At 45.6% G+C, this 24,558-nt stretch overlaps 1 protein-coding gene across 4 annotated transcripts; it reads right to left on the reverse strand.

Moving 5' to 3' along the window:
• Window positions 1–4,731: 4,731 nt before the first annotated feature.
• Window positions 4,732–21,616, reverse strand: LOC116964952 (serine protease inhibitor Kazal-type 5-like). 4 transcript variants are annotated; one of them, XM_033006302.2, is made up of 14 exons: window positions 21,484–21,616; window positions 20,309–20,334; window positions 19,112–19,239; window positions 18,534–18,600; window positions 16,739–16,866; window positions 16,518–16,569; window positions 14,092–14,222; window positions 13,412–13,490; window positions 12,843–12,910; window positions 11,884–11,974; window positions 9,335–9,462; window positions 8,905–8,968; window positions 5,685–5,734; window positions 4,732–5,258 (listed from the first exon to the last, which is right to left on the reverse strand). In XM_033006302.2, exons 1-13 carry the CDS (start codon window positions 21,539–21,541, stop codon window positions 5,732–5,734), a joined length of 1,023 nt encoding a protein of 340 aa, XP_032862193.1. In that variant the 5' UTR covers window positions 21,542–21,616; the 3' UTR covers window positions 4,732–5,258; window positions 5,685–5,731. The 4 variants fall into 4 exon arrangements, with proteins under 4 accessions (XP_032862193.1, XP_032862192.1, XP_032862191.1 ...); XM_033006301.2 differs by having other exon boundaries at window positions 5,685–5,737; XM_033006300.2 differs by lacking the exon at window positions 5,685–5,734.
• Window positions 21,617–24,558: the final 2,942 nt, after the last annotated feature.

Consider the following 24,558-nt stretch of genomic DNA (forward strand, 5'->3'; position numbering starts at 1 on the left):
TTATTCTCAATCCCAGTCTTCTCAATTGGGATCCTAAATTCTCCAAATTTCTCACTAACTTTTAATCTTGCAAATTCTGTACTTGGTAATCAAAATCCTTACTTGCAGATCTATTTTTGACATAATTTAAACAGAGTGAGCTTGTGTTGAATCATCCCAGTTTTATTTTCTAAGAGAAGGATATCTCCAACATCTTTCTCACTTGAAAAGCAGATCTACAACAACACAATTTTGGGGATTACCTAATGGAAAATTCTATTTGCTTTCATACCCAGGAGTTCTTCTAATATTAGTAGTTTTCAGTATGCATCTGCAAAGCTAAAGTCTCCCCAAATGCCAGCATTTCCAACTACATTAATCTCTAGTGACATTAGGGAGATCTCTATTCACATATCTTGTTTTCATTCCTTCCACCTGATATTCAGCCCCAATGTCTCCTGCCCTGCCCCCTTATCTCAGTTCCATAAAGTATCAAAGAGTCCAGACCTTGGGACCAATGCAGGCCTCAACTACAAGGACCTCTGTTCATCCTGATTACAATATCCATCTCTCAGGGTTTATTCCAGCCAAGACAATCATCAATTAATGCTTCCTGGCAGAGGCAAATGTATCTTGACAACTTAATTGCCAGACTCTGTAAAAGCTGTCATGGTCAAGCGAATTCCTGCCAATGTCCACAGAAATGACACCTGAGTCTTATTGGAAAGGAGATATTATTTGCAAACCAAATCTGCAGTTAAAATAGATTGATTTAGCATGTTCTGCCAAGAACAGAGTATTTCTCTTCCAACTAAGTTATTAAATTTGAGGAGTAGTTTGCAATAGGAGACAGATTAAAGGGGCAGAACATCAAATACTTGTCAAGGATCTAGAGAAGGAACTGAGATCTAGAAAACACCACCACAACTATAGCACGTGTGCTGTCCCCTGCGTCAGCCAAGGCACATAGTGCTCTGCTTTGGGCTCCTGCCCTATGCATGAGGAAAATCCATGCTGTGACCTTACAAGCGAGTCACCGTCAGCAGAGCTTTTTCCACCAGCAGTTTGTCCAACAGGACAGAGCATTTCAGGACCAGAGCAGAAGGTACAGCACATCCCACCCAGGCTGGACAGGGAGCTGCAGGAAAGGGACACCTTTGGTTGTCTCCATGTGTTTACATCCTTGTGTTTGTGCAACCCCCGCTTGCAGTCATCCTGTGTTGATGTCTACCTGTTTATTTTCCCTTCACTGAGCATGCCAGGAAAGGAATGCTCTGCAAAGCTCACCTGGCCAAGCAGCCCTGGACATGAGCATTCTGCTGCCTCTCCAGTAGTCCCAGCTGTGAATCATCTGTCGCTATTTCTGCAGAATTTCACTGACACAGGCCAAGAAAGGAAGTGAATCCTTTGAGACCAGAAGGCAGCAAAGTCAACTCACCTGTTTTTTCAGAAATATATGCAGAAATTGCCCATGCTTCCCATCCACAAACCAAGGGTGTGTTTGATACTACACCTAACACTAAATTGTTTCTTTTAGGACCTTCAGCATCAAGAATCTGGATTTGTAATTTGCAAATAGTTGCATTTACATCTTACTTTTTTCAGCGAAGAGTTTGCATGGAGTTGCTCATACTTTCATGCAGGGGAAAGCATTGAAAGTTTTTGTGTTGCAGTCCTGGTGGGAGGGCTGAGCAGTAGGAGAGCTCCTGCATCAGACTGGAGCAGGGAAATGTCAAGGAAATGGCCAGGACAAGAGCTTCTTGTAGTAGGGAGACCCTTGCAGGAAAAGACAGATGTGCTAACAGCTGCCATACAGGAGCCCATTCACCAGTCCCCAGGATACAAGCAGATGGGCCATGGAGCAGAAGTTGTGACAATGAAAGCAAATAATGCTGAACCCCCTAGGTACCCATACTCAGCAGTTGCTTGGTGGAATTGAGTGTCACAGAGATGTAGAGAGCCAGAAAAGAGAGCTCTGCAACAGGCCCAGAGGGCCTTCAATGCACAAATGCCATCAGGCTCTCCATGTCGCAACTCATGGACTTCTTGAAACAGCAAATACCCTTAAACTGCAGGATTTCTGGCACTCTCTGCTGCAGCAGACTGCGAGAGGTCCCCTGGCCAGAGCACACCATGCTGCCATGCAGGGGTCCTCCCTCCACGGTGGCTGCGAGAGCAGCAGGGAGGCAGTTTGCAGAGCTACCAGACTCCAAATGGACAGACTACAGAGGATTGAGAAACAATACGGTGAGTTCAAGGTCTGCTGAGGCACCTGCCAGAGTCAACAGTCCTCACTATATAGCAAGACCAGGATTTGCACACCCTGAAAAATTGCATAAGTACCTGACACCTTTTATGTAAAAAAAAACAAGAAACTCAAGGTCCGTGCAGAAAGTAGTTTAGCTAAAAACCCAACTGTGTTCAGAGACCTGGAGACCAAAGTTGTCAATTCATAATGCTAGTTCTACAAAGCCTCAGAAACTGCTGTGAGCTACATGGAGTCTGTGGATATTGGCAAGAGACACCCTTAATAAAGTGTAATTTACAGCAAACTGGAGAATCCCCAGAGTGCTGGTACCTTTCCAGTTTTGTAGAGAACTGTTTTGTCCTCATTACCGTGTGAGAGGGCAACACAAAGGGTAACCAAGAGCAAACGTAAAATAAAGGGTAATAAATCCCCAATACCTCTTGAGCCTTTGCCATCTTCTCCCCAGGAACCTCATAGAAATAATGCGTGACATCACTCACATGGAGTCCCACAGGAGTTTTGCCACACACAGCATTGCTCAGGACAGATATCATCGGCGAGCCCTCGGAGTGACCTGGAAAAAGAGGGGGAAGCAAAAAACCACCAACCAGGCAGGCTGCCGAGAGCAGAAAAGAGTTAGCATTACTACATCTGGTAGGGCTGCTAACAACGGCACAGGCGGTTTTAGCAAGTCACAGTCCTGCACCCTCTCAACAGGTTGGTTTGGAATCTCATTAATGAACCCTGATCACCAGCTGCAATTTTTGTGGATGATAATGTCTGCTGGCAGCAGGAAAAATTCAGAAGGTGCTCAAATACTGAGAGAAGAGGTTACTGGGGCACCATCTTCATCAGTTCATTGCTTTTGGAGCACAGTTAATGCAGGTTTTATGGATGATTATTTCAAAACCTAAATTCTTGAAATCACTACAAAACATAAGAGCTTTAAAGTGCACTGATTTTCATTTGCAAGAATTTCTTTTAAGCCACAAATTGTGCACTGCTTTTATGAAATCATGTAGATGTCCCTGCACATGACTTTAGTTGGAATCAGTGAACAGACTCATCAGAGAACATTTTTACTGTCTGATATGCATCATTCTCAGGCTGCATAAATAATATTCAAGAATTTACTTGTTTCATCACAGCCTGAAGGCAGACAAACTTTGCACCCCCCAAAACACCTAACCAGGACAAAACTGGTAACTTTCACCCTGCACGACTGTACTTGATGAGGGGATTTTCCACATAGAAATAGGCAGCCATAATTTATTTTGAAATCATAGTGTTTGCTCACATTAAAAAAATCAGCTTACAAAATATTAACAACTACTTATGTCAGAATCTGCTGATAACAAAATCGGGTTTTATTATTATCAGCAGAAATAAAATGTGATGCATGCGTAAGCATTCTGAGAGTTTAAAATCAATTCTCATTAACTGCAGTAGAAAAAAAAGGATTTGATAACTTAATTGAAAGAAAATCTATGTCTTTGGTAGGTGAGAAATTAATTGGTATTAGGTAAAATCCTGCCAAAATCTGGAAGAAAATCACTCCAGTCTTATCTGCAACAGAAAGTGTTTACAGATCAGGTCACAGCTAAAATGGACTCAAACACTGTGTGTGTTCACTCAAGGTCTTCTGGAAATGTCCTGCAATAAAGTTTATTCAAATAAAGAACATATTTGCTTTAAGTAACAACTATAAAGAAAGTACAGGAAGTGCGTGCAAACCGCCAGCAGATTTCTGTTAACCCCCCATCACAGACTCCTGTTCTGCAAATCCCACCCCAGTCTCAGATGCACTGCCCCCAAGGAGCCAGGGGATACCCTGAGCTCAAAAACCTGGCTTCGTCTTAAAATGGCTTCAGACTACAAATGAATTAGAACTATCCGTAAATCACTTACATCTCAAAACAATAATACTTTTCCTTAAATACCTTCAACCATTCAACACTGTGGAACTTCTTCCTTCTCCATCTCCCTCTGCACCGTGCCCCCTCCCTGCAGAAGACAGCTCCTGAGATGGGCACTAGCTGAACCCTTGTGCCCACAGGGCCTTGTATGGGGAAGAAAGTTCAGGCCAAGGCAGAAAGGTGACCCAGAAGCACATGGTGAAGATCCAGGGGCCACCACAGCGGCAGAGCTTTCTGCTTGGCCAGCACTCCCTCAAGGCTGCCATCAGTACTTCTGTCCTCTCAGGGCAAGAAATACTGCTGGTCAGATTCACACCTCCAGATCCCAGAGATCGCCCCTGCTGTGGCCCCAACTCCAGCATCAGTGGGGCAGGGCTCGGCACACCGTCTAACATAACCAGTCAAGGTGTTTCTACTTCCCACAGCTGCCCAAAACAAAGTGGTCTGGATTTCCCGGTGCCTCAGATGAGAAGGACACTTACTGCAACAGCTAAACTGCCAGGCCAATATGTGGGGTGATTTAAAACTAATTTTCCTCTGTGGGTTTCCAAATGTAAACCAATTAAATCTCAAAACAACCCTCTGAGGTAGGTAAGTATCTTTTAATGTCCATTTTACAGGTAAGGCTTAAAGGGCGGTAAAGTGATTGACCCAAGGCCCCACAATGAGTCAGAGAGAACCTGACCCCTCGTCCCTCCTCACAAAACCCCAGACCACGCTCTTCCTCCTCAGGTCCGACATCTTCGCCAGGTATTTACAGCAGCTGGTGCACCCCAGGGGCCTCTGCACTTGCTTATTGCCTAAGGGGCACGTGATGCAAAGCCGTAGTGGGGACTCATTTGTACCTCCCGCAAGGCTTAGTGAAGAAAAGTGACATGAAGCTGCTGAGTTATCTTTATTGTAGAAGCACGCTAAGACACAGCGAGGTGGCAGAGACCACAATGGCACGTGTGGGGCAGACCTGGGAAGACACCACTGGGTCCCCATAGCCCTTTGCCCTCCACCTGAGCAAGGACGGGCCCCGTTCGCCGCAGAAGGGGATGAAGTAAGTTCTGGCAGTCCTGGGGACTCAGCAGCTCCCCTGGTGCTCAACATCAACTCTTCTTTTACTTGCCCTAGGGAGACAGAGGGGAAGAGAGTTTATTACTATAGTCCCAGAAGACAGAGAGACCTGAAAGGACCATGAGGAAATCTCAAAGCTGTGATGCTCCCATGCTCTGCAGGGGCTCTGAGCCAGCCCTGTCTCCCCGCAATGGGAGACAACAGCATGCTGCTCTGCGAGCATCCTCCTCTCTCCACAGGGACAGCTTGGCTGAAAAAACAGAGCCGGGGAAAAGGAATGGGCAGAGCACAACACCACGGGCCCTGGAAAGCTTGCACATTTCCCTGGATGCAGTAAGAAGGAAAATCACACTGTGAGCCCTTTGCCCCAGCCCTGCAGCCTGGTCTGGGAAAGGCTGGACACTCCAACCCTTGTGAAATGCGACCTCCAGAGCACAGGCAGGCTGAGAGCAAGTAAATCACTGCCCCTCTCTCTGTACCTTTGGTCACAGCTGATCACCAGTGTTTGCTAGCAGTCTGAACTCCATTACTTCTGGAAAGAAAGAGCAAAAAATAAGTCCATCCCCAAGCATGACCACTGCTGTGTGACACTTGCAGAGCATTAGTATTGGTATGACAACCCCTCCAGCCGGCTCAGTGGCCGCACGAAACAACTGCAGCAGAACCTGGCACCAAGGCAGACAGGTTGGGTCGCTGCCAGCCTAGGAAAGCAAGGCTAATTTCAACCTGAAGATAGGTACTTTCCACACCTACTACCTAACTGGGAAAGGCCCTGCTTTTTTCCTTTTTCTTCCTTCCACCACCTTAAAAAGAAGCATGACAAAGAGCATTGTAAGTAAACCAGGACTTGCCCATTGCAAACCTGGCAATTGTCTGTTTGTTAAGAAACAGATTTTAAGAAAAGAAGAAACTGGATATACCCTTTTTTCCCCTGATGTATTGACTAACATGGGCAGACTGGTGACTACCACATGGGTGATTTGTGGAAAAACCTTTGAACAAGTAAAGGAACTGAAAGATATGCGGCATTAAAAGTGAAATGTGTTGGAAAGACCCACAATTAATTCACCCATATGACACAGCACTGCAGGACCTACTGGCCAGATAGCTTATCAAAAAAGATATCTAAACCCAGGACTCAGACCTACATTTATCTTCAGTAAAGCAGAACAGGATCCAAGGCATCTGGTTATGGCACAGACCGCCCAGGGAAAGTGGTGAACCTGAGTGCTGGCCAGCCTGAGGCCGTGGGGACAGGCTCTCTCTGCAGCAACGTTTTCCACCACAGCAATGAACAGATACACCCTTTAACATCAGATTTCTCTCAAACAACACTTCTCCCATCCCTTCCCACAATCATCCCTTCCTGATGGCAATCTGGTCACCAGGCAGGGAGAGTTGCCAGAAACCCCTGTATATTCAGCAGGAGCTTTGCAGGCAGGAGTGGATGCAGACACTGAGCTGCAAAGCAATTAGGTGGCTTGGACACACAGTTTGTCAGGCAACCCAAAACTCTCCATGGATAATTTCAAAATACAACTCAATGAAATATTACATTTTTGGGTAACAATTTCTTATCTTCCTCCATAGCTTAAAGAGAGGCCTTTGCGTTTTCACTCTGCACATTGCAACTGCCTAAAACTATTTCTGATGCCAAAAGTACTGCTGGAGCTGGTTTCCTCTGGGTTTTAGTAGCATATATCAAGTGCCTGGATTTTCAGTAGAGAGAAGAATTCATTATACTGGAAGTGACCATGAATTTCAGTGCTGAAAATAACATTGCTCCATACGCTGTTCATAAGCTTCCATAAATTTCCAGTCTGATTCTTCAGGTGACATAATATACATAAATAAAGACTAAATCATTGCGCGTGGGGGTTTATGTTTGGCTTTTTTTTGCCCTAAGGATAAAGCTTATCACTTTCCCTTCTAATTGCATTCAACTCTCCTTGGAATACTTAACATCGCTACAAGCTGTCTGACTTTCAGTAAATGGCATATTCCTCTAATTGCAAAGGCTGGAGAGCTCTAACAGCTTGGTAAAACACCAAACAGTAAGGAATTCCAGAGCAGGCACAGTTTTGTGGGAATCCTCTCAATTTTCAGTTGCCATGGTATACCCCATCTTACCTGTCTTGGGCAGTGTGAGCACAGTCACCAAGAGGCTTGTGTGGTGCCTGGTCTCCCTGCACACCCAGAATACACAAGCCAACAGCGGCTCCATAATACTAAAGGTTGAGACACAAAGGCCTCCAGTATGATCACAGGCAAAATTATTTCTCTCTGCTCTGCAGTTTCTTCAACTTTTGTTTCAAGTTGAGAGCACTCTGCTGCTTTACAGAAGAGGGGGAGAGGAGCTGGGATGTTTACTTTTTAATGTTTTGGGGATCTGCTGGCATCCCAGCACTGAGTAGAGAAAAGCATGGCATAAAACTATGGCGTGATGGCTATCCCACAAGAAAGTTATTTTTTGCCTATGAACACATTGATACAAAATTCATATTAGGAAGACAAAACTCCCATCCAAAACTTTACAGAACTTCTCTTTGGCTGGTTCAATATTTTGATTCTCTCCAGGTTTGGAGTGGGAACAAATGTCAGTATTGCCCTGGGGAGAATTATTCAGTTTCTCAAGAGTTCATGCCAATACAGAGGACAGTCCTCTCCGGGTGCTACAGGTCACCCCACGCACTCAAGAGACACAAACTGGGAGACCCTGGCTGAAAATCAAAGTGCTGGAGCCTGCCAAGCTTCCACTGGTGAAAAGACAAAGCACAACTGAGAAATGTTTAACTCATCTGCTATGTGGGATCGCACAAAATGTCAAGGCTCAAGACCTTTCCCAAAAGCATGCCACCTAGGGAATCATTTTCATTTCCTAATCATTTCCCTGAATATTTTTTGGGAGATTTATTTGGGAAATGAGCCCTTTATGGTTTATGCAGTTCTGGTCTTTCTGGCCTCACCAAAGTCTCAGAAGGAAAGCCGGATATTTTCCCAGACATGTCACTCTCTTACCATACAGCCTAGATAAAACATGGAGCCTATACCCAGGTTATATATTAGATCCAAGTCTGAATCTGTATTTAAACATCTGGACTATGAGCGCCCCACTCCTGGGGCTATAATGGTCCCATCACAAAGGGCCAAGCTGGCTCCCCAGCATGCACTCAGAGTGAGAAATGGGATGTTACAGAGCCAAGAGGCACTTTAGATGACCATTTTCTCCACCTCTCAGCAACATTCCACCCCAGGGGGAAAAAAAAAAAAAAAAAAAATCAAAACTAAAAGAGGAGATAAGGGACTTCAATACCCCTCCTTCCAGCCTGCAGTACAACAGAGCTCTCCCAACTCATAGGACTCCCTGAGCTGACCCTAACAGCACCAAAGCTTGCTGTACCACATGGCTAAAGAGCACCTGCAGAGCATAGATTTAATTAACCCATTAGCTCAGTTAACTTGTTCATTCGATTAACCTGTTAGTTAACCTGCCTGCAAGGTCAAGGTGTTGACCCTCAGCTATTGCTGAAGAGCACTGCAGGGCAGCTGGTGACTGCCTGCCAACTACTCATTTTTTACTCTCCATTGTGGCTGCCTGGATCAGGCCCCCACAAGCTGAAATGGTGGCAACAGGGGAGTTTCACAAGGGCAATGGAAAAGATTGATGTTCCCTCAGCCCAGCCGTGGCATGCCGCTTACCACTTCAGGGGCAGGCTTTCGGCATTCACCTCGATAGTTTACCGTGATGTAGTCTGAAGCTCTCCTGCAAAGGGAGGACAAGACATTGCTTATTATTCATTTGCAATGCCACAGCTCTTTGCCATCGGCATGACAGTCCTCTGTGGACTCCTTAATACTTTGATGCTACTTCCAATATGATGGCATTTATTACTCCCCAAACAATCTTATGATTGGGCAGAAAGGGAATAGGGGACTCTGGAAACTTGTGTATCTTAATTAGCCGTCATCAGATTAATCTCAGGCATTTTGATCTATGTTTGCTTAACAGCAAGGCACCAAGGACACACTTGATAGTGAGTCATGATATATCAAAACAAACACTGCGCTGCAAAAGACACTCGGGAACAGTGGATGGCCCTGTATTACTGAAATCTATCCGCCTACTCACATGGCAGCTGAACACAAGTCACATTCATTTTTGTATGTTTTCCCATCAGTGCCACAGACTGGTTGTGAGGATTCGCTGCAGAAAATCCTTCCACCCTTTACCCCGTGCAGAATTCGATCACAGTCCAGCTGAAGAGAGAAAGAAATCACATTTGGTGCTGGTTCACTTGCAAGACTCTCCTTTATGCAACTTAAAAGCACTTACAAACCAAGACTTGCCATGGGGCCCTTCTGCCCTGCAGCACATCTACCACACCTCCAGCAAGGCCAGGCTTGTAAAGAGATAGTGTCTCTTGTCGGACCAGCCAGCCAAGCTTTTAGGGACAGCCATCCCTGCCCCACTCATCTGATCCACCTCAGCACCTTGGTCCAGGGCAGGTCTATTTCTCTCATCAAGGATCTACAAGAAGATGAAAACTTCTGCTACCTGTCCCTAGTCCTCCTTATCAGGGCTTTGATGCCATTTCATCTCCAAGAATGAAGATGAAACCCATTGGCCGAAAGTAAGGAAAAAGCTCTACAGCAGACTCGCGCTGCCCGAGGGCGGTGTGACACGCAGCACAACTTCTGACACCCACTGCGTTAGGAGACACAAGTATATATGAGCAACTATGACTAATTAAGGGTGCCCTCTTGTTTCCTCTCAAGCATGACAACAGGAACATTTAGACACAACTTTCCTTACAAACCATATATGGCACAACCAGGACAAACTCACAGCACAAGGAGGGGCCTTTGGGGACCCCAAAAAGCCTCTCGGGCTTAGTCTTCACCCTACAAGCACGCCAGGGTGGGTGTTTGCAGAGTCATAGCAAATTTCAAACAGCAGAGGTCAGAAATACCACAGCCTGTTCCCTGGCACTCGCACAGCCCCTTCCTCAGCCTGACCACCCACCCCTGCTCCAGGTGTTGAAAAAAGACCAAGATGAAGGAGTGACTAATGGGATCCCATCCCCTTCTCCAGGTGCTACAAAACATGTTGCAATGACTGCAAATGGTGCAATCAGAGGAGAGCTGCAACTGGGATGGAGAGGACATTCCTGAAGATGCAGCATTTAGCACAAAATGATGGTTTATCAACAGCACTACAGGACAGGAAGCACCACAGGGAAGAAAGGTTTTGTGCCAGGGAGCACAGGGGGTGCGGTGACATTGGGGTGCTGTGATAGCACCTGCTAGTTTAACATCACTTGCTAATTTCATTAATGTGTTGCTTCCTCCCTCATCTGGGTAATTACCGATGACGTGAAAGCAGACAATGCTGACCTTTGCAATTCTCTGCTAGATGCCTTCCTACGCACCAGACACTGCTGCCTGCTGTACAACCCGTGTGCCTGCATTACTGCCCAGGGCAGGCGGCCACCCCACTGACAGCCCCACGTGTCACAAGTCCCAGCAGCTAGTGCCACCACCCCTTCGGCTCTGGTGAACTGCCTGTAACAAAACCCATGAGTGGCTCTGGAAAGAGAAAAGGAGCAGATATGCTCCCTGAATCACCTCTCGTCAGTCAGGCTCATCAGCATCCACTCCCCCTCTGGTGCTACCAGGAAATATCACTAAGCCCTGAAAGAGACTGGTGCTAGTACACCTAATGCTTTCTTTGGAATGCATCAAAATTGCTTTACTTGAACCACCTACTGGGATTTTTAACTCAAATATCCGTTTTTTAAAAGTGATCTCTGACAGAGGCTTCAGAGAGAGTTGAGGCAGATTGTAGTAAGGTCCTTCCAGCCCTACAGAAACACATTTCCTATCCCTTCCAAAATGTTCTTTAAATTACTATATACAAATGCTGGAGGGATTAAAACATCAGGTCATTTTTTTAATCATTCTAGCTATTGACAACACCCTGTGACCATGAGATCCACAGTTTAGTCACCCTTTTATGGCAACTTATTTTCTCTTATTAGTTTCATATATTCCACTTTTAGCTTTGTTGAAACTATTGCGTTTTCTTTTCATAGAGACAAGGGAGAGAAGACACCCCCATCTTCCTCCCACATTATTCCATACACAGCCATCATCTATCGCTCAGTGTTTACCCCTTTAGCACTCCCTCCCTCTGGCAACCTTGTCCTCATCCCCTGGTCAGCTCCATCACCCTGCTCTGACCATGGCCTTTAACACAGCACCTTCTCAACACCTGGGGGGTGGCACTCCTCACCCCACTTTGGCTACATGTGGGGCAAGCATCCAGCCTGAGCTCAAGACCAGAACCCCCATAGCTGATGTACTTCCATGAGGAGCCATGCCCAGAAGCAAAACCAGCTTAGGAGGGTCCTATATGGGCACATCCTGCTCCACTCCCTTTCCATCTGCTTCACTGCCGGGTGATATGGGGGGTAGCATTGGGGTATAGATGCTTTCAGTCATTCAAACCCTTCCAAGGACATGGGGCTGAGTGAGAAGCTTTAGAGTCACAGCAAGAACAGGAGCAGCTGCTGGGAAAGGAGCTAGCAGGGGCTCAGCACTGGAAGAGGAGCACCCCATGGGAGAGGTCCCCTTTTCTGCCCATGCAGCTGCCGTCCAAGATGCAGAAGGTGGGTTTACCGGCTGGTAGGCATCCGTGTCTCTGCTCTGTGCCTTGCGGCCAGGTTCTGGCTTGCAGTTCCTACCGCTCTGAGCTGCGTTTCCTTGTGGGCTGGCAAGGAGAGGGAGCAGAGAGGCAGCTCATCACACAACCTCTCCCAAACGAGGAACATGGTGTGAACACACCCTCCCCACAGATCCCCACAGCTCTCAGAGAGCTGCTTGCACTAAGGCATCCACCCACCCACTAGGACAGGAGAAGCCCCCAGCACTTCCTAACAGGGAGGCAGCCGACAGCAGGACAAACCTTGCCCTGTGCTCAGCCCAAGTGCATCACCACCCCCCAGGGCTTTGTACCACTGTGTCTGCTGGCATCACTTAGTGGATGGGGAGATGAAGGGATTGCACCAGCAAAATAATCAAGAAATCTCAGCTTCCCCCAAAAGGCTCTGAAAAAACAGCAGCTGAGTGCTGCTCAGGTCCAGCAGCTCTAAAACAAACAGGAGTGCCTGACCAGTGCCCAGAAAGCATGTGGTGTACCAGGCGCTGACTCCAAGACAGTGGGTGAGGATGGAGCCAGGGCCAGGCAGACATTTTTGCCCTGCCAGGAGACAGGGTTTGCTGAGCAAAGGTGTTCTGAGAAGGACTCTGAGCACAGCAATCACTGGTGCTTCATACACAGGAAAGTTGAGGCCAAAAAGGAGCAATGGTTGCATGAGAAAATGACCCGCTCTGTGTGTGTCTTCCCCATCACCAGCTCAGCCAGCGGGGAGAAGTGCTGTACTGAGCACCAAACACCACAATGTTCAATTCTCCATCCCAGACAGTGCTGTTTGTGTGCTACTGAACCACTCCTGCTCTAATTAACCTCCTAACCACCCTTGGGAAAAAACATGTAGGAGGAAGGGGCAGAAACTGGTGCCAGGACTTGTGAGGTGGTTGGGAGGACAGGCTGCTGTCCCAGCTGCTGCTGAACTCACCCTCTGCTCGACGAGAAGGGACGTCTGTCATTCACACCCTGCCGTGACCCTGAACCACCGCAGCCCTTCTGCAAAAGGAGCAGGGTCACATTCAACAACCAAACATAGAAACAACTTTTATACAACTAGAGAAGCAGCAAAGCTAAAGCAGCTCCTATCCTCCACCCTCCTCCTCCCAGACCCAGAGAATTACAGGGCTGTTCTTAAAGAAGCAGGTTCCATGCTAGCTCCATACCCATCAAATGTTATCATCTGAGGGCTTACAGGATTGTGGGGAGTCTGAACCTGCCCTTTATTTTTAATATAACATCACACCACCAGGAAAGCAAGAGGGACTGTTTTGTCAGGTCCAAACCTGCACGCTTTGTACATTCACACACAGGTCCATCCCACAAATGAGTGAGGCTTTGCAATATAACCTGCTTCTCCCCCATCGTTAGCTGGCTCCAGCATCCCAAGCACCATGATCACCCCAGGCTGACCACAGACAGTCCCTGGCCATCAGGATCCCACAGACCCTCACCAGCCCCTTTCTCTGAGCTCAGGGCAAGCTCCAAGCTCCACCTCACCTGCTTTGTACTCTTTGAAGTAAGTGGTTTGTTGCGCTGGGCCGTTCCACCAGACTGACCTCTTTGAGCTTCTTTTTTGCTGGAAGAAGGGGAGAGGAGGCAAAGGGAGTGCTATGGCAGTGCAAGTGCTATCAGCACCCAAGGGCTGCCCTGTAAGCCAGCATCATGCTATTAGGCACCACCTCCCCATCCGCAGTCCCTGTTCCTGGTGGTCCTGTTCCTAATTCCCACCCCTAAACCTTCTCCCTTCTCCTCACCATTCCCACTGTACGCTACATCCTGGATCCAGGTGGCTGCTTTCATATCAGGGCTGCTTCTGCATATGCTCTATGGGAGTAGGGAGAGAGCATCTGGAAGGCAAAGTACACGCGTGGGAAACTCCTCAGGAGCTGCCCACGCCCGACAGTTCCCTGGGAAAGGGACTGCTCTCTATCAAACTTGCTTCTCCTTCTCTACTCCATGCTGCTTCTCACATGCCCCTGAGCCCTTTGCGCTGAAAGGGAAGTGGAAAGAGGGGGCAATGGCTGGAGCCCTACTGCCAAAGCATCTCTTTGAGGGCCACTGGGATTCAGGACTCTCTCCCAGGCATTGCCCAGATGCAGTTCCACAGGCAGAAGCTGTGGCTTTGCAGCTGGAGGCTTCCCTCTTTGCTGTTGTTGCTCAAAGGAAGCTGTACTCACAACTTCTCAGCGCACATGAGACATTTGTTGGTGTGCTGCTTGCCAGAGGAATCCCGAACAGGGTCATTCTCCCTCGTGCAGGACAGTCGTCCACCAGCTTCAAACTGGGAGCGATACTCACTGCAGTCATCCTGCAGAAGGAGGGCAGCAGTTAGGACACCCTGTCCTCCTTGCATTATTGATCTGATTCTTAGAATCTTGGGGTTTCCTGCGAGGAAAGCATTGAACCATCACAAATGCATCACAGAGGAGCCTGGGTGTGGGCAAGAGAAGAGGGTGTGCAGTACCAGCCACATAGTATATAAACAGAGGAGTGAGTCAGAAAAATTACGGGTCCTTCTGCCTGCACAGCACGTGGTGGGAGTTTTCTAGTATGGTCCGACTAATTATTATTCTCCATGTTGGGCTATCCAAAGCATGCCAGTGATGTGACCGATACAGTAATGAAGTTCCTCCCACTTCTCCCAACATCATTAATACACAGCTACAGCCTTTTCCCAGATTGTAGCTCAGATGATTTCATTTACAAAGTAAGTAGCATCCCCTAAACCAACCACACTTTGGGACATGTCAATCAAGAAGCAGCAGTTAAAACATAAAAGCACAGTGCAAACATACTTAATAATCCATGAGCAGTGGAAGGTTGTTTGGAGAGTGGATGATTAATTTGTGCCCTGTTCAAAATTGCTGTACAGAAACCTGTTATGCAACATGTATGTAAACATTCAACCCCCCTAATTTCAACTATTTCAGACATCGCAATAGCTGATTCCAAACATCAAGTACAAAGGATAAGTAACTGGATCGCACTTTAAACCTATTTGTAAAAAATAAAGGGTAACACTTCTTTCCATTTAGCGCATAGAAGAGTTTTGTCTAGCTTGCATTAAGGTCCTTAGCAGGTCACTGGCCTCATCCTTTACTTCACTCTGAAGTTTCCAGCACCTCATCTGCCAGGGGAGGATTTTTCCCAACACTGTGTCCTGCATCCCACCCCAAGCACCTCAGCCTCTGGCTCCTCAGCTTTGCTACTGGACTAACGCTGTCAAAACACCCAAAGTCCCACATTTCTCTAGAGCCAGACTAGCCATGTGTAGGAGATACATGATCCACACAGGATAAGCCTGCCTCTGCTGTGGCCAGCAGCCACTTTGCATTGCTCCCCTCAGAAATAAATGTCACATCCCACTTCAGAGGGGCTCCTTGAGAGCCTCACTGCTTCTCCCCATCACCAGCATGTGCCTACCCCCCTGTGCAGTTCAGGGGGATGTGCAGTCAGGCTTCCCTTCCTGACAAGCCCAGGAAAGCCCTCCCAGCACCTCTCTAGTGTGTTCCCTGGGACCAGCCCAGCTCAGTGCCCCAACCCTCCAGAGACAGACCTGCCTTCCCCCAGTTAACCCCTCTCAAACGGTCTCCCTTTGAACTAGCATTTCTGGAGCTCAGTTAACTTCCTGGCCACTGCTGCAAAAGCCTCACTGAGCACATTCAAGACTTGCATTTGCCTTTTTCATCGCCTATCACAGCCCTGACCCACTAATAAATGCAGGGCTTTCTTATCCTTTGTCACTTCTAATCGACAAGCAGGAATTCTTGTTAATCACTGACTGTGTGATCTTGCACTGTTATTACATTTTATCTTGTTTCTATTACTCCAGGCCTCAGCACTATCCAATTAGTCCTGAGTGATCTGCTGATCCTCCTCCGCTGCCTCCCAGCTTTGCCATCAGCAAATTTCACTTATGCTTCCATTTTCTTGTGCCAAAGTCGTTAAGCAAAGCACTGAAAGAGGATTATCCTGAGGCTTAAGGGGACCGCACCAGTCCCTACCATAGCAGAAATAGAAAGGTAAGTGTTGGAAAGTGATTTTTTTTCCCCCTTTACAGAGCTGCTTTTGCCAGCAAAGCATCTGTGCAATGGTGGATGCAGGGTGGCAGGGTGCAGGTGGTGAATGGCAGCTCCACGAGAACAAAGTTTCCATCAAGAAAAATTAAAACTAAGCCAAAGGCCCACAGAGATTGCACAAGGCTGAGCTCTCCCTCCCAGAATAGTTATATCTTGAGCTTTGCAGATTTCAGACTTAGAGCTTTTCACCCAGATTTTTTTTTCATCTAATTAGCACCCTCAGCAGCACTGACTTCTCTACCCTTGAGACAGGTTTCAGAACAGTGCAGCACACCTAGTTTCTTACTCTGATGGGATTTGCCTGTCCCTAGATCCACAAGTCAGTGGGATAAACCATAACATTCAGGCACAAGTAGTTCACTTGAGGGATTCAAGAGCATGAGCAAGAAATAAAGAGGGAAAGTGGATCTTGAAATTAAATCAGTGGCGATAGAGCAACTGAGTAGAATAATGTTGCCTTTTCTCTATCTTGGGTGAAAATCCAATGAAGCTTTATATTGACCTGCCTAATACTTTAATCTCACCTTATTTTTTCCTTGTCTGTTTTTAGATAACTTCCGCTCATTCTCCCTTTTGCTGGAAGAGAAGCAAGATGAGAAAGTGAATACCATGGTACTCCAGGGAGCGAGAGGTTTTCCCCGCCATCAGCTGCAGGAGGGGTGAGCAATCCTGTCCACTGATGTTGGCAGCCGGCTCGCTCCAGCAGCTGCTTTCTCAAGAAAAGGCATTTTTTTTCTCTACTCACAACTTCTCTGCACACATGATGCACTTATTGCTGTGTTGCTTCCCAGAGGAATCCCGGACAGGGTCATTTTCTCTGGTGCAGGAAAGTTTCCCTTTCTTGAACAGATCTCGAAACTCTCGGCATTCATCCTGTGGAAATGCCAAAAGCATGGGTTGGCACAGGTATGCTAACAGACGGATGTATTTCCCACAAATCCACAAAGGATTATCCACCTAAATTACATTTCAAACACTATTTTGTCTCCTTGAGGCATATGTCAGTGGAAAACCATAGTTTGCCTGATGTGTTCTCTTAAACTATAGCATGCAATATAAAACAAATAAATCAGTATGTTTAGATGAGCGGATTTGTCTTTTGCATCCAGGGTAGCTTTATTTCTAATCGATAGGACGTGCAAGAGCCTGCCCGAAGGACCTAGGTTCTGCTCTAAGTATAAAAGCTACAATTTCTCAGTGAATTTTGAATGAGGAACTCAGTTTTCCCATCTCTCGTGAGAGAACACACTACCAAGAACTTTAAAAACACATGCACAGTAAAAAGATGAAGCTGCAGGCATTAAAAAATGAATCTTTGCACACCTCACATTCCCAGGTATGCTAGAGTAAGAAGTGGGCATTTTTACCTTCCACTTAGCATGACATTACGTATTAATTGAAGCAAAGCATTCTATTTCACAAAAGGCTTTTGTAGCAAAACCTGCTTAAGCATTTCAGCCTGGTCTTTACTTTCCTCTGAACAGCTTTTCTTTAACTTTCAGGGCACACAAGCAGGTTTGTAGCATAAGAAACACATGCTACTCCTGAAGTCTTTAGATTCTTTTATGTAGCACTTTTAAGGTTATCTGTCATGTGATCTGTAATACATTTTTTTCCTCTCCCATTGTGAAGAGGAGATGGTTTGATAACTTATCCCAGCTTTGCAGATGGGGAAGTCAAGCCTAGAAAATTACTTGGCAAAAGCCAGACAGAAAATCTACGTTTGAACAAAGAAATTCAGTGTAGGTCTCTTCCTGACACTGTGAAATTGTCCTTCTGCCTTCAGGACCTCACTTTGACAGGTCAGGAGTTTAAAAAAGATTTCCCTTAGGGAAGCTGTGCTTTACAAAGTCTTTAAATTTCCCAGACACACAAGAGCTAGAAAGCTACCCTGCTTAACCAGATGTAAAAAAAAAAAAAAAAATCACTGCAACCAACATTATCTGATGGAAACCAATTCATTCCTACCTAGAATAAAAACCCAAGGCTCAAAAAGACAACTCCCTCCCCATAAAGACCTGCTATCTAGAAAAACAGCTATGGGTAAAAGACACCAGCCAGGTGCATCAACCAGATAAACAAGGGACAATTAGAGCCAGCCTGTTCCCACACCCTGCCCTAGTCAGAGCTCACATGCACCATCATTGCTATTAATTATTTGTCAGATGCCAATGGCATGCCTTATAAACAGGCAGGTATCCTCCTTAGCTTATACTATGGGTCAGGCACAGACCGTATGTGCCGTATTGGTAATTGCCAGATCGGGACTAGATTGCCTGGGAGGAACCACAAGGAGTTTTGGCTTCTTTTATGCTCGCGGATGGCACAGCACCTTCAGACCGAGGCAGAGCACATTCAGCCTGCTCCCATTGCAGGTGCATTGCTGGGCCCTTCCCCATCAGCCAAGCCAGCAGTTCCCACGCCACAGATGAGGAAATGCACTCGGCGAGTGGGTCAGAGGCAGGGAATGCAATGCCACCACATCACCCTGCCCCCCGTGCACCGATAAAACTGGCTCCGGTAACGATGTTTCACCTCACCTCTCCCAAGGAATTCACATTCCTGTTCACCTCTCCACCACTCCCTTTGTTTTTTGAGTCTCTTTCCCTGCAAGAAAGGGAGGTATGAGTGACAGAGCAACGAGCAGTCCCTGGATGTAAAACCAAAATAACTGGTGATTAAAGGCCCGTCCTGCCAACCCCACCTCCCCATTGCGCAAAGCAGCGGGACAGACCAGCACTGGGGCTCTGGCTCAGTGAGACGTGATTAGGGTGTTTAGCACCTCTGCACTGGGGGCATTTTGCCATCCTTTCTCTCTGCCTAACACCCAGGTGTTTCCATCCTATTAAACACTATCTATTGAAACAAGAAACTCAATCCCTGTGTGTCTTCACCCTGGATTTGCTCCTCATACCCTGTGGCGTGTCCCCCACCATGTGATGAGAGAGCTACGGGGTTCATGGGTCTGCTGACAAGGTACTAACTGGTCTGTCTGTCCCAGGACTATGATTTTACAGCTCGGAGCCTCCTGAGAATGGGGTCATCACTACAGGAAGAGAGGACATGCTGTGGATAGGCAGGACAGCCACTGGAGACAGCGCGGGCAGCCGATACTCACATCAGCCTTTGGCACATCAGGCATTTGTTGAGATCTGCTTTGCCATCCGGGCTGCTGACAGGCTCTTTGTTGGTGGGACAGGAGAACTTCCCACTGCGCAGAAGTGACCAAATTTTCATGCACTCATTCTGAGAAGCACGGAGGAAGACAGTCAGTGGAGGATCCCTCAGAGGCCATCAAGAATCCAAGAACAGTTAGTTCACATTTAATTTTTTGGGGTGGGATATGTGCTCTCGACACCAATAGTTTGTTCACACTGGGCCTGAGGCCACCACACTCCTCAACCCCATCCCTCCCCACACACCACGCGTAGTACAGGCTGCACCCAGAGCCCTGCTTGTGGCTCCCGAGGCAGAAAAGACAAGAAAGCCCAAAACCCGTTGCAAGGGCCATTATTCATGGGAAAAGGAGTACATATTTAATTTGCATACAGCTGCAAATTGCTACCTGCTGCAGGGGAGGACTCTCTGTTAGAAAGTTAGTCAAGAGTGGAAAATATAGCCCTAGAAGTGCCAGTGGGATGCAAGAGTAATGAATCGACCAGAGTGACTGAAGAGCAATGCAGGTGTAAGACTGAAGCACAGAAAAGTACAATCCTCTTAGGAAGCAACGTGGTAATATCGTGTAATTCTGCAGCAACCAATTGCCTCTTCTGCTGGGTAACTGAAATGCAGACTAGAGAGAATCAATGAACCATTTAGTTATTTTTGGCTACTATATTTTCCAAAAGGGTCTTTATTAAGAAGAGGAAAGCTTTTTTTGATTAAAATGTGAACGGAGCTGACTCTCAGTCATTGAATCAAATAATTTTCTGAGACTCAAAGGACTTGCCTTAATTCTTTTAATTATCAAACTCGAGAATTATCAGAAGCAGGGGTTTCAGCTGGATCAGAAGCAAATTTCTGAAATATCATTAGAAATATAATTCATGCCATTTCTAACTTCATCTCATGAGATTTCCAGCCCAGAGCTGTTCAGATACATGCTCAGCATAGCTCACCAAACTGTTGGCTAGAGCCATTGCTGTATTACAAAAGTATTGTCTCTAAACATGGAGAAATTCACTGCTCTTTCCACCACTGGAAAAGCATTATGATATTTAAGTACATCTATCTAAATGACTTTGCTCAGAGCATGCATTAAGCAGTGTAATTGACAAAACAAAAGGAGAATCAGAATAAAAAAGGTTGGACTCGCCTTAATCGAAGCTTGGCTGGCAACATCTGCGACAGAAAAACCAACAATGAAACCGTACAAAATCTTTGAAGGGAAATTTTAAATCAAAAACATTTAATTAAAATACTTGATACAGTTTCCTAATCCACCCAAATACCTCTAGATAAAAGCTAATCCAATGAATTATTGTACACTGATAGAAAGGACTGGGCATTAGAGACTTTCTGGAACATTGTAGCATTATGTCATCCAAATGCAAAAGCACATCCATTTTTTTTCATCTTTGTGCCCTCCTTCACTGTGTTACTTTATTCAGGCTTAAAATCCAAGTTCCAAAGATGGTTTAGTAACTGTTTCCCTATTCTACCCCACTGCCTTGGTAGTTGTATCAACCTTACCCAAGTATTTTTTTACTTTCTTCACTTAAAACTGGGATACCAGACGTAGGCTGTATCATCGTTTGTCCAAAACTTCAAATTCCTTTTTAAGACCCATTCCATTTGCGGTACTTCACATAAATTACCAAATTAATAATGAGTCAGCAGGCGGGTAGTTGATACGTGTTTCCTTCTACTAAGCCACTTAGAACTGGTATAATAAGTTTCATCCTTTTCTCTTGCATCATGAGTGCCGTCACAGGGAACCATCAAGAAATCCTCCATTAGCTCTTTTTCAATAGAAATCGTCAGACAAGTGAAAGGCCATTGCATCAGGCCTAAACTCCTGCCAAAATCTGTCTATTGTAGCCATATGAAAATGCATTCCTTAGTAAGTGTTGACAAGAAATTCCCATTTTTCTGAATTTACCAAAAATTGTATTATACTTTTGTTCAAAGTCAAGCTTTTTATGCAAAAATTCAGTCTGGTTGGAAATCTGTATTCCTCCACTTAGACAATTGGGGGGTTGGTTTTTTTGGTTTGTTCTTGAACTGTTAACTCTACTAAAAATAGATACTTTCATCTATCAGTAGAACTTCTTCATTTTCACATGCAAGAGAAAAAGCCATTACCAAGAATGTGTTATATCAAATTAATACAAGTAGTACAGAAAAAAAATGGTCTTCTGGTTATATCACTATCCTTTTTAAAGAACAAGGGCTCTCTAATCCTCTATCTCACTGTCTTTACAGGAACTCCCAGGTTGTGTCCTCTGCCAGTCCCAGATTTCAGCACAGAGACCATCAGAAGTTACTAACCTGAGAAGAAGCAGAAAAATGCCAGAGCAAGGACCACCGAGGCACCTTCTATTTTCATGGTGAGAGTGGCAGCTGTTTGCCTACGTTGACTCTATTAGTGCATTGCTCAATGAAACCCAAAGAAAGGGCTCAGGTCAGATCATGTATATATAGATGACCAGATCCTCCGCCTTCGTTATGACATAATCTTCCCAAGAACCATCATTAGCTGCAAAAACCAGTTCGATGACAGTAGTTCTAAACTCTAATGATCCCATTAACACAATTAATTTCCATAAGGATGGGGCATATTTGAGTCACTCCCTGCATTTTGTCAAGGTAAAAAAATTATAAATAGATCATTTCAGTTTCCACACACAGCCGGAGGAATTCTTGCCATCTTTAAGCCAGTTTGTAAGACAGAGGTACCCCAGTTGGCACACCATTAATGCCCTTTCATATCTCAACAAAATAGCTTGAAGGGTCTTATTTTAATAACTTGGCTCCAGCAGAGACAACAGGAGGGCTAGGTCATTCAAGACCTCTGGAAACCAGTCTGTTTTTATTAAAGCACCTCAGTATGAACCTAAATAGTAAGCATTTGGGCAAGGTTGAAAAACATCATGTTTGAGGCCTTGTTGAAATTCTTTGAGCTTGATGCTGTGCTAATGAGAAAACCATACGGCCGAATCCTCATCCTTTCCCTGTCTATTCCTGTTGTCTTCGGAATAAATTGCAGTGTTATTAGTGAAAACCTTTTCTCAGCTCACGTGGGACCTGGCAGACCACATAGATACTGCTCTTCAAACAGATCAGTGCTCACAGAGATGTGTTGTTATTGATGCTAAAGGGTCCAGCAAAGTAGCCCTGCTCAGGCCCCTCCTAAAAAAGATCTAAAAATGAAGGTTGTCATCATGTGCAGGGTTTCTCAGGAGATTCAAGACAGGAAAATAAAAGATGACATCAAAGTTTTGGAATGTGATTTATGTGGGAAGAAGCTGGGTGCCTTGTTCTCCAGTAAAAAGAGGAGAATTTGGAGAAAAAAAAAAAAAAAAAAAGTCATTTGCAAGGTTTGAAACAGGTAGATAAACGAGTCCAGCAGCCCAGAGCGATGAGGGGCTTGAGCACAGGCACGCAGGCTGTGGCTGTGCAGAGGGAGGTCAGAACCATCTGAGGAAGAAAACATACTTCTGTGTGCCATATATGTTTGGCCAAGCAGGCCAACACAGCTCATTATAAATCCTTGTAATAAATTGCTGCCACACATTTCTCAGATGAGAATAGTTGTCAACTTTACAACTGGAGACAAAGCCAACTAAGTAGTGTCCTAATTTGGTGTGTGGTCATCCCTAACATTTCTTTTCAACTCAAAATGAAATCATGTGCAGGTTCGCAGTGGAGAGTTTGGAACAGAGAAGGAAACTGCCTGAGGTCACACAGAGGGTTCGTGACAGATCTGAAGAGCTGTGTGTTGCCCTGAATCATGAGATAATTTCTGTATGCATATTTGGTCATGGAATTAGAGGGGAAGCCAACAGGAAGAGAAGGAAACTAATCTGATACAGTATGTCTCGATAAATCCTTGGGAGAGATTGAAAAAGATCAGGTATGGAAAAACAAAAAAGTGTATGGTCGTTTAAAAGCGGATAGAGATGGAAATCTATCTGAAGGACAAAACCAAAAAACAATCTGTTACTGAGGTGTCTTCCCACAAGTCAGCCATGAGGTGGTAGCATTTGGAGAGCGGAGGTGCGTTTTTGAATGGGTTTTGGTTTTAAAATTTTCTTTTCCTCCAAAAGCTCTATTCCACTAGAAAAATGAATTTGCTGATTTAAGACAGCTGGCTGACCACCCTGCTCCTGGAGGAAGTGCGGTGGGTACCAGACCCAGTCAGACTGGCCAGATGAGAGCAGCTTCCAGCCTGGCAGCACAGACAAAGTCAAGGAAGAGGAGAAAGACACCTTGGTCCTGACCCCAGATGGGCCCTGTGACCACCACATCTTTCTCTCATCATCCCATCACTGCAACACCCCTACCCACACTGACCTGTGGGAGAAGGTCAGAATGGCCCAAACACGTTGATACCACAACCAGAACCACGTTCAGTACGAAATCTCAAAAAAAAAAAAAAAAAAAAAAAAAAGAGAAGGATTTCCCTCCCAATTACTACTGCATAACTACAACTTCCTAAAAAATCACCAGTGGTATGATATATGATGTCAGAGGATGGGGAAAACCCTGCAGAGCCATATGGTTTGAAGGATTTCCTCCTGTGTACTTCAGTTACAAAAGGAAACCTAAGCAGAATAATGAGGGATGACAGCAAGAATGTATTAAACATAAACCTTGCCTGACTCACTTGATTGCCTTTATTGATGGATTTACACAATAAAGTCTCAGTCCTGCACTGGAATCCAGACAGCCCGTTAATTTCCATAGGAGTTTGTATTGCAGGATCAGATCTGTAGGAAAGATGATTCTGATGCTTTAACAATGGGCTTAGGATAGCACCTTGCTAATCTTAATTTTAAAATTATGCCAAACAGACGAAGAGCAATATGCCACTGAGGGCAAGAAGAGATATCAGAAAGACCCTTTGTTCATGTCTCAGTCAAAATTTTGGAAAAGTAAACAGCATGTAATGATGCTACGCCTGGTAGAACAGCTCTCACTGGGTCCGTTTTCCACCACATTCTGCTAGAAAAACAGGAAAGAGAATTAAAATAATCATGCAGAAAAATGCAGGGGAAAACAGAAGCATGATATGAAATTTAGGGAAACTCTTGTCAGGTGGTAGTGAGGAGTACTAGGGACAAAGTCCTACAGCCACCGAGCTGGGCCAGCACCATGGTGGGCAGGACGCAGTCACGGGGGACCTTCACCTCTTTCCTTGTCCGGGGCCTGAGGAGAATGGGGAAGAGTCCAATAAGCAGACAAATAATTCACACTCCTATTACTAATGAACATGCTTATACCCCCTTTCCTATAACAATTCTCCCATTGTATGATGTTCCCACATTTCATTCCTTCACAGGCTGTGCCTGCACAGGAATGTCTCTATAGATATATAGATATATATATATATAAAAATAATTG

This window comes from Tyto alba, unplaced genomic scaffold (assembly GCF_018691265.1).
Source record: "Tyto alba isolate M040663 unplaced genomic scaffold, T.alba_DEE_v4.0 Super-Scaffold_17, whole genome shotgun sequence".
In the NCBI taxonomy this organism is placed as follows: domain Eukaryota; kingdom Metazoa; phylum Chordata; class Aves; order Strigiformes; family Tytonidae; genus Tyto; species Tyto alba.

What these genes read in the sequence shown, in the direction of transcription:
- LOC116964952 (XM_033006300.2), bottom strand. Translation starts at nt 21,541, where the DNA reads ATGAAAATAGAAGGTGCCTCGGTGGTCCTTGCTCTGGCATTTTTCTGC. An exon ending in CCAGCCAAGCTTCGATTAAG is followed by an intron (nt 19,240 to 20,308) that starts GCGAGTCCAACC and finishes CGTGCTTCTCAG; the next exon opens with AATGAGTGCATGAAAATTTG. An exon ending in ACAGACAAGGAAAAAATAAG is followed by an intron (nt 14,223 to 16,517) that starts GTGAGATTAAAG and finishes CTCCTTCTGCAG; the next exon opens with GATGACTGCAGTGAGTATCG.